At 37.8% G+C, this 18,192-nt stretch overlaps 2 protein-coding genes across 2 annotated transcripts; one reads left to right on the forward strand and one right to left on the reverse strand.

The window, feature by feature from the left end:
• Positions 1-2,478: 2,478 nt before the first annotated feature.
• Positions 2,479-4,005, reverse strand: LOC117292329. The gene has a single exon (XM_033774353.1). The coding sequence runs from the start codon at positions 4,003-4,005 to the stop codon at positions 2,479-2,481; it is 1,527 nt and encodes a 508-aa protein (XP_033630244.1).
• Positions 4,006-5,852: 1,847 nt separating this feature from the next.
• On the forward strand, positions 5,853-15,712 carry LOC117292569 (THO complex subunit 4-like). The gene is made up of 6 exons (XM_033774674.1): positions 5,853-6,200; positions 9,247-9,414; positions 10,043-10,190; positions 12,320-12,455; positions 13,680-13,827; positions 15,239-15,712. Exons 1-6 carry the CDS (start codon positions 5,970-5,972, stop codon positions 15,248-15,250), a joined length of 843 nt encoding a protein of 280 aa, XP_033630565.1. The 5' UTR covers positions 5,853-5,969; the 3' UTR covers positions 15,251-15,712.
• The last annotated feature ends 2,480 nt before the right edge of the window (positions 15,713-18,192 follow it).

Here is an 18,192-nt window from a genome sequence, read left to right on the forward strand (position 1 = left end):
AAAACTTTTCTAACCGGGATCATTCATTCTTAAAACCGAGGCACATAAATCATAAATTCCCGCTGGTGACTGTCTACTTATCAAACTATTCCGTTTTAACCTATAGCCATAGGCCTCGTGAACTGGCAAGACGGCTTTCCGAGATAAATTCTATGATGACGACCCCATGGCCCAACCCTAATCAGAATGACCGTCCTGCCCGGCCAGCACAGCTCTTAAGATTCAGATTTCAATTTTAGAAACGAAACACACATTGATTCTTTACTTTTGAACAATAAATTTTGAGGCGAAGTTACCTGTGTGGGAAAACTGTACACACAACTACTATAATGATAATGGATAACCCATAAATAAAGCACGATGGATAGTCGTTTGATCTATACACCTTGTCTGTTATGGATTCTATGTGCCAACTTTATTAATTAGTTTTATTTTAAAACATTGTTTTGATTACTGGCATCACTTTTTGTGTGTCCCCCCCCTCTCTCTCTCTCTCTCCCTCTCGAAAGCCTACCAAAATACAATATTGACGTAATGATTTATATAATAAACCAGCTTCACCACAAATAGTTTCATAACCATAATCCGCATATACTGGCGGGTGCACATATGGTCTGTCCAATAAATATTGTATTAGCAAAAACAAAGCAATGAACAAAACAATATTGATGCCATGTCGAAGGGACAGTATTGAAGAAAAAACATAGCTTGCTTCAAACTAATGAAAATATGACCGATTTCATGTGGTTGGGAAATGGTCTGCAATATTAGACTCGTAAAACATGCTATAATAATGGATTAGTGATTACACAACCAGTCTAAGCTCATTAATGAACAACATGTTCCACAACCAACCATCAGAATTGTATGTGTGACATTTTGTAACCGTATTAATTGTAGCCATTGAACATATTTCATAATTTAAAAATTACGCAACAAAAACAAACAAGTAAATATATACAAACAAACAAATACCCCAACAAACAAACAAACAACATTCAATTCAATTCAAATTCAAAATTGGTTTATTTTCCTATAAAAATACAAGACCAAATAAAAAGTCACAGACTAATGGCATGTGGTTAACAATAAAATTACATCAACTAAAAAACCACAATACAAAACAAAAACGCCACGCCCCTAAATGCATCGCCCAAAAATTATGCGACCGTAATACGCGCCCCAAAAATTAAACTAAAGGAATGACACATAATATTAATTATTTACAGAATACATACAGCATTCTTAGGCAAGTGAAACGTTAATAGACAAAGTAAAACATTTATTTGTTGAATTTTTTTCCAGATTGAAACGCATTTTTGTCAACGACATTTTGTATCATTATAAGTATTAAATGCACTGCAAACTATTGGTAAAAACTCAAAACAATTATAGCATAACAACTTACTTGGTAACAAAATATGGAGATTGTTGATGTACAAAACATTGTAAGAAACGGTTCCCTCTGAAGTAACGTATAGTTTTTGAGAAAGAGTTAATCTCCCACTCAAGAGCCCCTTTTCATGCATAAAAGCATGCAAATGGTGCAACTTCTCTTGCAACTTTGATGACAAATATTGTTTTACAGATTGTTTTATTTGATGCATAATTATGTTGGGATATACTAAGCGAGAATACTGGTCTTTGACAATTACCAAAGGTGTCCACTGTCTATACCTTTAAGTTTATAACGATGGCCTTCCTGAGCCGGGTATATTTTTGGTACTTTTCGGTCAAAGACCAGGGTTCGATTTCACAAAGAGTTAGGAATAGTCCTAAGAGTTATACAAAACATATGTTTATAGTCCTAAGTTAGGACGAGTAACTCGCCCTAACGCGAGATAAGACTAGTCTTTACTCTTTTTATAATCCACCTCATCCTCACTTGGTGGTATCCCAATATGCATAAAATAACAAACCTATAAATATCTGGGCCCAGTGAAAAATCACCCTTTTCTTTAAAGGGTCTATGTACTTTTTGTAGGGCAAAAACACAATGGCCATACACAGATTTACACCAAACTTAAACAGTTTGAAGATAATGATAGTAGAAAGCTTCCCTGAAAATATTACGTGCTGAGGTGCTGTAGTTTTGGGGAAATGAGTAAAACAATGTCAAGGAAATAATTTTCGTCTCATGAGACGAAAATTATATGAGCATGTAAAAACGTATTTTCATGACATTGTTTTACTCATTTCTCAAAAACTACAGCACCCCAGTAAGTAATATTTGAAGGGAAGCTTTCCACTATAATTATCTTCAAACCCTGTAAGTGTTATGTAAATCTGTGGACATTTCGAAAAAGTACCCAAATCCTTTAAACTCGATTAATTCAAAGGGGTCAATTCTAACACTGTTTTGTAATATCTTGCTCTCCAGTGCCCTTTACCAAGTAAGTTTTTATGATCATTATGACTCGTTGAGTTATTACCAAAAGTGCACCCCGCCAAAGCAGTGATCGACACTTGATGCAGGCATTATGCCGATGGTGCAGTAACTCTTATGTTTGGTAACAAATCTCGTTTCAGACTCGGTGCTACTGACTTGTGATATCTATGCTCATTTTCAGGTACGCTCAGTTTCTGCGAATCGTTAACCGACTTTGATTGTCGTTTGAGTTTACCGAGATTTGCTCGATCCTGGTCCACTTTTGTTATCACTTTACCATTTTGTGAACGTTTGTTGTGAGTTCCATCGTTGACTTTTAAGTTACTCACACGGGAGACACTCAACTTCCCAGTAACCGAATCTGATGACGAGCTTGCACTGCCTTTTCTGTTTTTCTGATGTAGCCCCGTGCTTTTAACGGACCTCTTGCGACTTCTTTTGTAGTGTCTTCGATCTTTAACTCTTCGCGGACCATGCCCCATGATGTAGGCAAGTGTTGATGCCTTTTTCTCGTAGAGAGTGGGTTTTTCTAAGACGGGTTTCGGTTCCGGTGGTGGCTTGGCGGGTTGTCTGAAGGCGCTGCCGCACTGACTTGAGTAAATTGTGAGCAATGAGTTGACATCCGTTAAATTGCCATACTCACCTATCTTTGATTTGTCAAAATGGCTTGATACAAAGTTCTTTGCAAAGTGTATTTTATTGCTTGTCTTTGACGTAAGCTCAAGCAGCGTCATAGCCGAGTCTAGAGACTTGCTTAAAGAGTTAGGATCTTTATTACCGGAGCTCATTTGCAAAGACTCTTCGACGATAGAGCTATTGTAATTGCGATCTGCTATTCGTTGGGAGTCATCGTTCCAGGTGCATCCACCAATAATATCGGGTTTTGTATTAATCGAGGCCCATTCCCATTGAGGTTTTATCTCTGGAAGTGACGAACTCTTATGCGATGAAAATGGTGGTTTACGGTGATCAAAATGGGGATAAATCATTCGTTGCTCCTTCGTGCGTTCCTTGTGAAGTGCCAGAGCACGGAGCCGCTTTTGGGCGGCCTCTTCGGCCCATTCGTGGGAGTTCATGTGTCGTTCTGTGTCACAAATTCTTGGATTGGCTTTCCCATCTTTCTCTAACACTTGAGCAATTACAACGAGTCCCATTTTGTAGGCATGTATAAGTGGAGTCACACCAGAATGGTCTGGTGTATCCACTGTGAGAGATCGTTTCCTCATCAGTCTCACAATGAATCTAACAAGACTCTCATTACCACTAGTCACAGCATCAAACAACGGAGTTCGGCCTTCTAGGTTCTTACCGCCTAGGTCTACGGCCACTACACTCATCTTCCGAATGATACACTTAGCAATCTTCTCTCTGCCTTGCTTACACGCGTGTTGGAACACACTAGTTCGCTTGTCGTCTGTTTCAAGTATATCAGCACCTTTCCTGAGAAGATGTTTGAACATTCGGTAGCTCTTTTCTTCATTTGAGATATAACATGACACCATGAGGGGAGTTTGACCTAGCCTGTTCCGTGTATTGACCGAGACATTTTTGCGCAGGAGTGCGTCCAGTTGCTGGTATCGTAGTGATAAGACTGCGTCGATCACTCTCTCGGTCATCCTGCTTCAAGTTTACATCACATTGATTGACACAGCGATGAGGGACTGAGTTAGCACATTTCTATATGCCACACCATGATGATAACTTACTCTTTCAATAACGAGCTTTGAATGAGCCTAAAATCATACTCTAGAAGAGACTGTCATGGATGTATCGACCAAAAAAATGCTTGCTCGGTTGTCCGGGTATCAGTTTGTGCTGAGTCCAAGTTATTCTCGTTTGGCTTACATACACACAGCAGCGGTCCAAGCCCTGCCGTGGCAATATCTACCGCCTCTTTCTTGTACATGAAGCATAATGGGTGGCTGTTTCTATGTACACTTCGAACACAAATCCATTGGAAATCAATAACTTATTGTAAAGATCATAGTCCAAATGGATGATTTACACATAACAGTAAACCCGTGTTAGGCAAAGTGCCTTTGTTAACGACTCAATGCCCACATAGGATGCCCAAACACAGGCTTCTGTGATATAATTTTATAAAATTTACAAAAAAAAATTCAATAAATTTTGTTACTGACTCGATACTTTATTTATTATTTTATACTCTATTAACTGCTTGAATAACAAAACGTATGTGATTGGTTTCATTTATGGTGTAATTAATTTTATCAAAAGTTAAACCGCGAAAAATAGTTTTTGGCCTGACGTTTCGACCATATCTGAGCCTTTCTCGAAGGCTAATTAATGACAACTCGACAAATATTAACAGGTAATTAAAGTATCGGCAGTGAAGCATGCAAAAAAAGCAAGGGGGGGGGGGCAAGGCAAAAGAGAGGGGGGGACAAAAGAGGGGGAGGCTGGTTTGACCACAAGGAGATGGAAACACAAAGAGCAATGGGAAGAGGGGGAAAATAATTAATTAGTGAATGTGCTGTGAGATAAACCTGTGAGATGCAATTGGACAGTCAAGTTATTATGAGACTACTGGATGTTATGGTCTACCGAAATAAAGGCGACTGACACCCATTTTCTGAATGAGTTTCTTCATCATCATCATAATGTTGTCTTGATTAAATTACTGACAATGTATGCCCAAATAACTGGTCTTGGTTGATTCCCTGCACTGTTACATAATAAAACACGCACTTATTTTGGGAGAGGGTGCGGCTCAGCATCCACGGCGAGTGTCTCCCCCCCCGCCCCAGCCCCGCCCCACAGCAGGTCATCTTTTTGATCTGCACCGTTTTGTTGTTAATGTTTCGGAGTCCGTTGCAGATACTACTTTATAGCTCCAATCTAAACTCGACCTACCCTTTCGCTGTCCCAAAGAAGCGAGTCCCCATCGTCTCTCATCCCATTCGCCGCTCTACAAAGTACAAGCCAAGGATATGTTGCTCGGTTAACATTGAGGTATTGAAAACACCAAGCTTTCCCTAAATTAGAAGGCTGATATTTGATGCAGTACCGATCCCCCTAAATCATTGTTTTCTATTTTCCTTTCCTTTCGGCAACTCGTCTCGGGTTGTTGACAATCGGGTTGATTAAAAAAAGTCGCAGACAGATTGAAGTAAATTTTCGTGACTTGTGGGTATAAGTCACCAAGCTTCTCATAAATACTGACGTCGGTTTTTAAGTCTTTGATATAGATAAAACTTTGCTATCTCGATTAATCCTGCAAGCATCCCCCCCCCCCCCCACTGCCAATCATCCCACGTCCCATTCTATCTTCTTGACGGTCCAGCAGATGAGAACAAAGACAGTAATCGTAAGCCAACACAAGAGGGCGTCATTCAACCATAGACGGGTTCCCTTCTGAAATTGGATTTCTCAACACTCACTCATAGCAGTGAATGCTAAACTGTCGTCCAGGAACCTAAAAGCGTATGTTTCGCGTGGTTTGTGCCGCCATTTCATTATACATCCACCAAAGCGAAGACAGCGAAACTGATCCAGAGAATCCTGTTGCAGTTGTTTCAGTCGTGTTTTACATATTTTTTGTCGTAGTATATCTATCAAAATGACGGAAAAAATTGACATGAGTTTAGAGGACATTATTAAATTGAGAAAACCAGGTAAACGAGGTGGTAGAGGCCGCGGAACCGGTGGCCGTGGAGGAGGAGGTCGCGGCGGTGGTCAACAACAGACGCGTGGTGGCGGTGGAGGAAGAACACCAAGAGGTGGTGGGGCTGGAGGCGGTGCAACCAGGCGACAAAGTAGGGGTGGTGCTCGGCCGACTCCATACTCAAGGGTAATATTGTCACAATGTAATTTGTTTGTAAGATTTAATATTTGTAAAAGATGTATAGGAAGTAGTGGTGGGAAGTAGTGGGATAACTTTCCGTATGGCGCCACCACTTTTTCACTCATTTTTACAAAAATGGATATATCAATCAGGTAAATTAGATACTATATTATTTTATTTCGAATGAAAAAGTGGTGGCGCCATACGGAAACTTTTCCAAGTAGTGTACCACCCGCACCAGCACAGCAGCAGCAATATTTTTTTATCGAATTGACTATTGAGTTTGTAATTTTCTTGGATGGCATGGCGCTGGAACCTTCGTAGGAAAAGTTTCCGTATGGCGCCACCACTTTTTCACTCGAAATGAAATAATATAGTGTCTAATTTACCTCAATGAGATATCCATTTTTGTAAAAATGAGTAAAAAGGTGGTGGCGCCATACGGAAAGTTATCCCCTTCGTACCCTGCACACTTATTTGGTACCTTCGGGACACTTCAGACCGTTACCGAATTGGTCACTTTGTACCGTAGGCGTGGGCAAGGTACGAGGCTCAGGGTCAGCCAAGACCAAGTCATTTTGTACCTTCATTTTAAAAATTAAAGTGTACTTTCTTAATTAATAAGTTTTAATATGTTCGTTGAGATACAAAATAATACTTTACAATGAATTGTCATTTTGTTAAATTATGTGTATGTCCTTTTTATTAACAATTTAATTAATTTTTTTTTAAACAATTTAATACTGCCAAGGTTACCATCTTCGCCGATATTGTTTGCAAATGTTTTTGAAGTACCATTTTTATTTTGTAATCCCGTTTTTTTTAATGTTTTCGTTTCTTGGCAAGTATGTCATATGTGACCCGCTCTGACGGAATGAGGAATGTCTAGTAAAGTTTCATTTCGTGTAATTTGACACCGAACATAATCATAACAAACAATTAATGAAAATTATTGAATTTTTTAATTTTTTTATTACTACACTTTTAGGTTGCCTAAATCTTGATTAAACTTACTATGGTCTTACCTTTTCGTCAAAAGATTACTAAAGATGTAAAAACAGACGATTTCTGAGCCATGTTCTTGACGTAATTATCCAAAAATGTTCCAAATCCCACGGGACAGACAGCGAACATTCATTGAAAACACCAAATTTGGCGAGCGTCGCAAAACTTTTCACACAACTTGCATAGCGCCACCAAGAGTACCATTGGAAAGCCAAAGATTAGAGGTGTCTAAATATAGCCACCAAAAACATGTGTCAACACTGAAAGGGGTTCAAAGGTCACCAAAGGCAAACCCTGTTTTATCAGCGATGACATCTCCCATTCATAAATCCGCGTCGCGAGATTTAGTATGGCTCACAGACCGAGGCGTTGTTTATCCATGCAGCGTGAGAGTCCGATCACCCGACCCGGTCTTGTTGCCATAGCTAGTTGCAGCGCTGGTAATACGACAATGTACACACGAACACTGCGCGGGTACCATGCACAAACTTTGCTACACGTACGACGTATGGAACAGTGGAATGTTTATCGAACGTTGGGAAAACAGTGTCTAATTTCCATCATTGTTTTGTGGTTTTTCAAGGTTGAATTGTTCCAAACCAAAATAATTCTGAATGTTAAAGGAATAATCTTTCAGTTAAACTTCATGCTGGGTAAGAAATTTCGCTAAAATCATGAGAAACATGCACGGGGAAATTGCGAATGTTCCCGGGTCTTCAAGCCGAGTATACCCGTGGGGGTTGATGCTATGCGCTGAGTGACAGCTGTCTTTACAATGTTTTGACTTGACGGAACAAAACTCGCATTTCAAGTTGGAAATATCAACGAAAATTGCTCTAAAATTTCAGGTAAACATTGTCAAACTTATTGGTGAAATTGTCTACACATTATAATCTAACTTCTCGTTGAGTTGTTTGTTCATTTTGGTAATTTTGTTTGCCTGACTACGGGGGGTTAAAAATTGATGTTTTCATTATCGTAAACAAAAATATTAATATTATTTTAATGAGTGTGTGAGACGTCGCGTTTTTTCAAATTAATTTTTATGGAGTTTGTGTTTTCCAAAACGGGTCGTAAAATTAAGCGTCAAGGGCGTCGAAAATTCCACATTGGTTCAGACAGGAAGGTCGTATGATCTTGATTTTTATTTCATTTAAAATATTAAGATTTGCTTGTTTGGAATATTATGAAATATGCAAATGTGAAATTCACTAGACAATCCTCATTTCGTTAGAGCGGGTCACATATTGAATACTTATCATTATCTAATTTAATAAAAAGTGACCCTGTAGAAACAATTAAAAAATCCAGAACTGATGCAGAAATCAAGAAGCGATGCAGAACTTCCAATATGTGCGCATTATAAGTCTTTATTATTATTATAATTATTATTATTAACCCTCCTCCCTACGATAGAGCCAGATGGTTACGAGACAGTATTCACAAAATTTGACCACATCCGACCAACAAGCGCAATTGAACTAATGTTGACAGACTAGTCACCAGATTTGCCCCCTAATTACCACTTTCAAAAATCATGACACAACTTAGGACGAATCTTAGGATTTGTGTCATAATTTTTGAAATTGGTAAAACTGGGGGCAAATCTAGTGACTAGTCTGTCAACATTTGTCCAAATTGTGCAGTGTGTTGGTTGCTACAGCACCAAACCTGACACACCACCTGGTCTGTAATTTTTCTGACTTGTGATGTGATTAATTCCATTTCATAGCTAAAATTTAAGGTACAGTAAATAGCTCGACAACATGACTGTTTGAGTAGTGCGACGTTGTTATTTGTGAACAAAATAAAATAAGTCGAACAACATAATCTCTCTCTCTCTCTAGTCGACCGGGGTCGGAATCATGCTAAGTTTTGCCCATCCCTGTCAATCTCTCATTAAGTTGGGAAGATCAGCTGGAAGCACCCCGATGTCCCTGGCAACTACATCTGTATAACTGAGCCTTTTTCTTCCCCTGTTTCTCCTTCCCCTGTTTCTCCTTCCAACATAATATACAAGTAAAAATGTTGTGATTTTTGTTTGCAGCCTAAACAGGTACCTGATCAATGGCAGCATGATATGTATGAAGGTGGAGCTACTACTGGCAGGATGCAGTATAGAGTAGGAGGTGCAGGAGCAGCAGCTGGTAAAAGTGTGGAAGGCAAATTACTTGTATCTAATCTGGATTATGGTGTCTCAGATGCTGATATACAGGTACAGACATGGAAAATGCCGGTCAACTAATACGCATGCAAACTCGTACGCACTAACTGGTAAACACACCAAATCGTACTGGACAAATACATACGCACACCATTTGGTACACCCACCAACTCAAACGCGAGTATAATCATGGAGCAAATTGCCCTGTAGTAATAATTCACTACGTTATGACATTTTTTTATTCGCTGTTTTTATGGAAGGTATAGAAATTATAAGTTGAAGATGTTACTTTCTATAAAATGTTTAACAACTATTTAACTTTTCTAATTTGGTTGTGTACGACTTGGTGGGCTCACGAGTTGACCAATTGGTGTACGAGTTGACAGGCGTATGAGTTGGAGTGCGTACGAGTTGACCTGTTTCCCTTAAACGTATGCTAAAAAATTTACAAATTATCAACTGTTTAATTTAGATCTTAAAAATCTATCTGCAAATATCGAAATGCACATTTTATCAATGTGTAAAACTTATATTGTATTCATCACTGATTCCAATTATGCTCTTGACAATTGTTTAAACTCGTTGCTTGTTTCCTTGTATAAATGATAAATACTAAGCACACAGTGATACACTGTTCAATATTAAACTGGCCATGTTTCATCCCAATGCTATACTACAGGAGCTATTTGCAGATTTTGGTAATCTGGTACATGCAGCAGTCCATTATGATCGCACAGGTAGAAGTCAAGGCACAGCTGATGTTGTGTTTCAAAGGAAAGCAGATGCAATCAAGGCCATGAAACAGTATAACAATGTACCACTGGATGGTAAGTTCACTAATGCAAATAAACCTCAATATACTATAGTACTGGGCGAATAGTGAAATTTTGATATTCGGATACCGCTGGCCAACTATCCGAAATTAACCGGATATTCGAGTAGTTTTTTTCGCCGCTAGAGGGCGCTATAAAAAAATATAAAACAATATTTAAAATATTTTTTGAATGCCGCTAGAGGGCGCTGTTCGTTTGTGAATGAGATCATATGGGCGGATTGATATTAGTTTTAGACAGTGTCACTTGGTTCATTCATAAAAATAACCGGATCTAATTTGAAGATGGCGATTTGCTTTTTCTTTTGATCGCGATTGACTCTACGTGAAGGAAAACATTCGTAATCTTTGAACAAATTACGTCAGAAATGTCATTGTTTTAACTCTTCACGGAGGTGAGCATAGTTAAATACTTAATTTATGCTGTTTTATGCTGTCTTAATAGAAGTTTCATAAGGATTCAGACAAAACATTCCTATCAGTTGTCGTCCGACGTCTGCGGATATTCGGATATTAAAAGAATATCCGATTACTTGGTTGTAATTACAGAACTATCCGGTTTATAAATAGGTATTCACGCCCTATGCGGATATCCAGTTAAGAAAAAAAAGGCATTCGCGGTTACGTATAGGAAAACCTATTCGCAATTAACCGGATATTCGAACAATTCGCCTAGGCCTAATACACTACCAGTGTTTTTGCTTTTGTTCCTGTAAGTCTGTAGTTAGGATTTACAGATAATAAAGCAAAGAAGGTGGAGCTAACAAAATAAAGAAGTAAGAAATGCCATACATGTGGTGATTAGTTAAAGGAATGGTTTGTTTATTTATACATTTGCCATGTGTACAATCAGTATCTTGGTAACCACACACTCAGTTGTACATTGCAGGATACTTGTAGTTGTTAACCAGCTCACAACATCACTGGAACCACACATGTGGACAGGAATTCACAGATTGTCAGAGTTTATCAGAAGTTGTCGCTGGTTGACCTTTCTTTGTCACAACTTACACAAGCAGCTTGTAAACTGCTCGGTAACACCAAGGAACTGCCCAAGCTTCGATAATGTTACATCAAATGGCTGCCACCACGATAGTTGTCAAATGGCTGCCACCACGATAGTTGTCAAATGGCTGCCACCACGATAGTTGTCAAATGGCTGCCACCACGATAGTTGTCAAATGGCTGCCGCCACGATAGTTGTCAAATGGCTGCCACCACGATAGTTGTCAAATGGCTGCCACCACGATAGTTGTCAAATGGCTGCCGCCACGATAGTTGTCAAATGGCTGCCGCCACGATAGTTGTCAAATGGCTGGCGCCACGATAGTTGTTTTTGTTGTTCACGGAACAAATGTACATGTGAGATTCCAAAATGACACTGGCTGATCATTGGCTATGGCTTATGGCTAAAGGAAGACTCATGTTGAACAAGTAGCGCTTCTGTGCAAGTTTTCTCCAAAGAAAACCCATTGCTAAGTACATTAATATACCTTGTGTTGTCTCTACTGTAATGTCAGGGTTTCATGTCAACAATGCTACATGGTTCAAATATAAATGATTATGATTGGTGTTCTGAAAAATAATAATGTGCGTAGTACTGAGGCAAATTTGGAGAAAGCTGGACTCAAACAGTTGTTAACATTCAAGTAATGTGTCACATTTTGCAATTGTGTTCATATTTTGTTATATGCTCTTTTACTTTAGCGACACTGGACAGGTTTGGTAACTTGTTGTCAAAGACCAATACTCACACTTGTTGTATCCCAACATGCATTAAAAAAAAACATGTGAAAATTTGTGCTCAAGTGGTCAGCAAAGTAACAAGAGAATAATGAATGTTGCACAAGTTTGTTTGTAAAATAATAAAAAGTAGCATAATAAAAGGCTTTAGCCGAAGTCTTTTAATATTTGAGTGTGAAATTACATCTTTCTAAAAAACTATGTTACTTCAGAGGGAGCCGTTTCTCACAATGTTTTTTACTATCGACAGCTCTCCAAGTAAATTTTTATGATGACAATTATTTTGAGTAATTACCAATAGTGTCCAGTGCCTTTAAGAGGCATGGTAAGACCCCTAACATTTCAATGAGTCAAGTTGAGTCTTGTTTTTATATTTAATAGGTAATCCAATGAATATTCAGCTTGTGACATCATCTACTGCTGACTATGAAGTGCAACCTAGGCCACAGCCAGCTAGAGTTAGTAACCAAGGAGGGCGATTACGAGGAGGTAGAGGAGGTGGAGGAGGAGGAGGCGGGTAAGGTCACTAATAAACCACTCTACCAAAATCAATGCTATATCACTAGCATGTTTACATGTACAAATGTAAACTACAAATCTCAATGTTCCTCAACATGCCTACTCTGAATGTTATACCATACAGCAAACGTGAAATATGTAAACTTAACTATAAGAGTGGGACAGTTGGTACTCCTTTTAAAATGTTTTCATCCCTTTAAAGTTGATGCAAATTATTCTTCAACATGTATACATTCCAAATGTAAATTTTATAATATTTGAATGAGTCCCATTGTGTTTTAACACAAAACCAGAAAAATACAATTAAACCTGTCCCCGATGCAAATTTAACATCTATTATATCGTTGCGGTACCCGCTGCCAAAACATAGGATTTGAACTGCCTCTAGCTACCGGGCAACCTCGGTAGTCTAGTTGGTAAGACACTGCTCTAGAATTGCAAGGGTCGTGGGTTCGAATCCCACCCGAGTAACATGCCTGTGATATTTTTTCACAGGACTCGGGAAAGTACTGAGTATACAGTGCTAACACACATTGGTGTATGGGTAAAAGCCAAAATAAATATTCTTTATCCCCAATGCAAATTTAACATCTATTAAACCTGTCCTGTTAAGTTTTATGGCAATTAGTTAATGATGTTTAGCTCAAATACACACCATTTTTTAATCTCATGGCAATACGATAGCAATGTTTTGCTCAAACACTCTATTGATCCAAACCAATAATTTGACTCTTGGGATACCAGAAATAGAATAGACAACAACAAAGAATGCACACCAGAAAAGAGATCATTACATGAAGCCTGGTTCATACTTCCTGCGAATGCTTCGTGCGAAGTGAATTTGACATCAGAGCTCTCCATTTTTTGCTGCAAACGTTTCGCAGGAGTTCAGTACACTCCTCTGAATTGTGTGTTGCCAATTTGTGACGTCTTTATTTGCATCACATTGACTTTGCAGGAAGTATGATCCAAGCTGACATCTGTTGGGATTACTCCTTTGATTGAACTCTCATGTTATCTTCACATTTGTAATCTATGTACATGCATTTGTAATCTATGTACATGCATTTGTAATCTATGTACATGCATTTGTTCATTCTGGTGTTGTGGAGGCTGGGGATTACATGTAAGATCAATTAGGTCACTTCTACACGCTCAAGTTCCAAGCTTAAGCATTTCTTCTAATTATCGTATATTCAACTTTTGGACACTTTTCATGTAGACGTACCCAGAACACCAGTAGAGGAACGCGAAACCAAGGGCGTGGTGGCGCTAGGGGGCGTGGACGCGGGCGTGGTCGAGGAGGCAGCAAGGGACCAACACCAACTGCAGAGGAATTAGATGCACAGCTTGATGCATACAATGCCCAGGTAACGGCAATAATGACAATTATAGAATCATGTTATATTATGAGTAACGTTTCTCTGAATTGTGGAAGAAATGCCACGCATACTCATGAACTAGCCCACCTTGTTGAACTGTTCATGGCTCTCTTGTAACATTGGTCTCATCACAGTCACCATTACAGCCCACCTTCGATACATGTCTAAAGTGCGAAGTTTTCAAAGGTCGCAAAATGCGTGGTACTTTGATTGCAAATTGCTCCCACCTAGAAAAATCATTTTAAAATCCATTTTATTCCTTACATTTTCGGAATTACAATTTTATGGCTAAAAATCATCTTTATTCTAAGAGTTTGCACGATGAGTTGTTTATCAGTACTTCTTTTTGCAGTACTGCCTAAAATTCTCAGAAAAGTCTTGTACGACACGGAAAATCATGGCAAACAAACGCAGCATGACAATAGGGAAACTCAAGTAATTTGTCCTGAGTGATATAAGTGTAGCAGTGAAATAAGAGTGGAGTACTTGCCTCACGTGAGACCTCACAACTACCAAATTGTATCCTTGTAGTTTAAAAGTGGATCAATTTGTTTGAAAGCTGGTATTTAATTATGCCAAAAAAATAAGTGTTCTTTTACCGGCTCAAAATAAAAAGTTTAGGGTTGCCGAATTCTTGGTGTAAACTTAATGTCTGGAACTTGGTCGGGTAACCAGAAAGATTTATTTTGTTTTCTTCTACAGCAGACAACTCTTGGTGAGATGTATTTTTTGTATGGTTTTGAATTTCATCAAAAGTCGGTCAATGTTAAACCAACTTTGGCCTGGTTTATTACTTGCTATTTAAATGCATGTTGATGAATTATGTGTGTAGCATTGCCACAAGCACCTCCATGCTAATAGTAAACACCCATTGTCTGGCATTGAGATAACTAGTGTACGTCTATTTCCCCCGAGGGACTTTAAGTGACCAGAAGAGGGAGATCCCTCTTCTGGTCACTTAAAGTCCTGAGGAGAAATAGACGTAACTAGACTTAACTAGTTACCAAATTATGCCAGACAATGGGTGTTTTATAACACGCCGTCTGGCTTAAATGTGAAATAAGTAAAGAAACTTGGAAAAGAAAGGAACTTTCGAGTTACATTTCATGGTTCAGGTCAAGAGAGGGCGCTGTTACCAGTCAAGATTTAAAAAGACTAGTGCCTGCCGGGCACTATTCCCACAAAACATGCATGCGCGATCACTAGACTATATTCACCCCAAGTGACCGTGTTTCAGCCAGAAAACAGAACAAGCAAGAGGTGTGTTATAATTGCAGTTAGTGTTGAAAATGATAATGATGTAACAGATGGCAATCCTTTTGAGCTTGTTCATGATCTACGATGCTAACAGCGAGCTAATAGATTAACTGTTATTCATCTCTCTTTTTTCTCATACCAGATGGACAGTTAGAAAAGGAAATGGAGCAGGGCAGGTGAACGCTTTCTTCAAGGGCAAGCTGTATGACAGAGGAGCTGAGTCAAGTTTTCTTTTTATGGACAATAAATCAGTTAGGGTGAATTCAAAGATGTTTTTGTCAAACTGGAGTAACTTGAGCAGGCCTTTCAGAGTGGTCTTGGGGTAACAATTTTAAAGGGTAACTGTTCCTTGGATCAAGCGAGTTGGTCTTGGGGTAACAATTTTAAAGGGTAACTGTTCCTTGGATCAAGCGAGTTGGTCTTTTAAAAGCGTTTGAAATCGATTGTAATAAAATGCATATGGTAAGAAAGATGTTTTAAAAGTAGAATACATTGTTCCATACAAATATGCCTCGAACTTGCATGATTATACTAACATGGCAAGTTTTTGACTCCATAAAATGGCCGACCGTGTTAGTTTGCAAAGTAAATGGAAAACCACTGCAATTTCAAGGCATATTTGTGATCGTTATATTCTACTTTTAAAACATCTTTCTAACCATATCGATTTGATACCAAACGATTTCAAACGCTTTTCAGGAACCAACTCGACCGATCCAAGGCAAGGTGTCTCTTTAATATACATGTATTTGGTTAGTGTACAAACCTGAATGGTATGCGATATAGTGGTACTGACAATAGATGCGCTGTTTGTTTCATATTCATTGAGCTTAGTTCTGACAACTTGTAACCCAGACAAGACTTAAATACTGTTGTTTTGTTGTCAGAAGTACAATATTTCATGGAAGTAACTAAGAAATGCCAAATCACCTGCACAGCGTGGCAGCCATTTTTAGATTTAATGTTCGATTTTCCCAGAGGCATCAAACTTTAATCTCCTTGTTTTGTACATTATATATCCCATCCATTGACAAGGTTTCTCAATCGTAATATTTCAATTTGGAAAGGGGAATACGACACTATAGTTTAAGTTCATATAAGCAATTCATGTGAAGATTTTGATGATTAACAATGGAACAAAACTATGAACTTTTCACTGAGTCAAAATTGGAAATTACTTCATTTAAAAAATGTTGAAAAACAGTTATTATGGAGCTGCAACAAAAAATCCACTGCAAATAAAAATGTATTAAGACATCTTGAAAGGAGTTGAGTTCTCACCCTTTTTCACTCCATTGTTAAGGATCAGTTGTAGAAATTTTAGAAAATTTTTTCAGTGTAAAATGATATAGATCTTATATTGGCAGTGGTTGATCCCCTGAACATGACACCACCTTTGGGTATTTTGTTTCAGATGAAGAATTGACGCGTTATTTTGTGTGTACTTTTTATTTAATTGTTTAAACCAATACAACGATTTTGTCTCAAAGTTCAAGTACCTGAACAGAAACATGTTGGTGCCCATTAGGCAATGACTAACTTCTCTCAAACATGCCTTTTTTTTCTTTTTCAAGGAAGTTAACATATCATGTCAGATTAAAGGGAAAGCCCTGCCTTATTAAGCAATGACTGTAGTAAATGGCCTTCCATTAAAATAATTAAAACACAGCGTTGAAAATAATGATTGCATGATTATGTTTTCTTAAAGAATAGATCAATGGCAATTGCTGATCTCCATATCTTCATAAGACCAGTGAAACAGAAAAAGGATTTGGGAAATGATTGGGAGGATGTTTAATTGAATGTAATGTAAACATTTGAAGTCCTTGAAGTAATTCATGAGCTGTCAATTTGTTGATGTACATTTTGATGTTCTTATCGTATGCCCGTTTTGTGTTGATTGTGTTATACTAAATCTTATGTAGGATTTGAAACTTTGCATGGTTGAAATACCATATAGAAAGGTTTGCGGTAATACCATGTAATGATAATCTGTAGTTGAAACAACTGGTTCCTTTCAGAACCACCCCAACTCGTGTTACCGAAAACCTTTCTATAACTAAATCTTTCAATTTATGTCTCTTCGTTCCTTTGTCATATTGCTTTATTAGTTATTATGTAAGTTAATATTTGTTTGGAAAGATTGGTGTAGCTTTTTTACATTTTTTTTCAGTTAAATGTCATTTTAAAATCTTGGCTGCCCAGAAAAAGCAAGAGTTATTTTTGTCTGTAACAGTCACTTGTTTTGTTGTAAATGTAAATAATTCTGAAAGTTTTAAAATACTTTTTCAAAGTCCATTTCTAAGGTACAAGATTGTTATTGCGTGTGAACAGAAGTAGTGTTTTGAATTTACACATGCTTGACTTGTGTCTTAGAATTGGTGTCTTCACTTAAACATAAGTTACATATTGGTCTTTTATCAGGTGGGAATTCCATGCTCAAGCTGACTTAAAAAGCCATCTTGTGTTGGCTTCTAGTTTATTGAATTTTAAATGAAACATATGGAGAAACCAAATAAAACGTTATTTTCATTTTCATATTTTATATTTACATTGAGTTAATATGCTTGAAGGTGGACGATTGGTACCAACACCTATCAATCGGTTTGAGAAGCGGAATAAATTGTTGCACTCTTGTTCATGGTGTGTGCAAATTCCATCATATCCATTTTTTCTAGTATAAAATACCCATTGTAAAATAATGTTTTTAGTTATTTTTTACTTGTAATGGTTTTAAGCTTTGTTTTTGTTCAACATGTATAACTAGGTGTTATTTTATGCTACCCACAATGTCAAAAGTGTGCAGTAAATAAACACATGATTGTAATTTAGATACTGAAGATACAGTTGGTGGCTTTTTCAATTTGTCTCTTTCTTTTAAAAGGAGAGAAGCATTTTTCTCCATTGTACAAATTTGTTTCTCCAAATTGTGTTTTAAACTTATGTGTACTGGGGGACAATAGGGTGTATATTGTACATGTACTATACATGTACATAGATTTTTTTTTTTAATTAGAACATAATGAGTTTTATTTTGCATGCAACAAATATTGTGTGGTTAAAAAAGAGTTTGTCAAAACAATGGGACAAAGAGTA

The sequence above is a fragment of the Asterias rubens genome, chromosome 7, assembly GCF_902459465.1.
Source record: "Asterias rubens chromosome 7, eAstRub1.3, whole genome shotgun sequence".
NCBI lineage: Eukaryota > Metazoa > Echinodermata > Asteroidea > Forcipulatida > Asteriidae > Asterias > Asterias rubens.

Coding starts and splice junctions, on each gene's coding strand:
- LOC117292329 (XM_033774353.1), bottom strand. CDS start 4,005: ATGACCGAGAGAGTGATCGACGCAGTCTTATCACTACGATACCAGCAA.
- LOC117292569 (XM_033774674.1), top strand. CDS start 5,970: ATGACGGAAAAAATTGACATGAGTTTAGAGGACATTATTAAATTGAGA. Junction 6,201..9,246: donor GGCCGACTCCATACTCAAGG/GTAATATTGTCA, acceptor TTTTGTTTGCAG/CCTAAACAGGTACCTGATCA. Junction 9,415..10,042: donor TCTCAGATGCTGATATACAG/GTACAGACATGG, acceptor GCTATACTACAG/GAGCTATTTGCAGATTTTGG.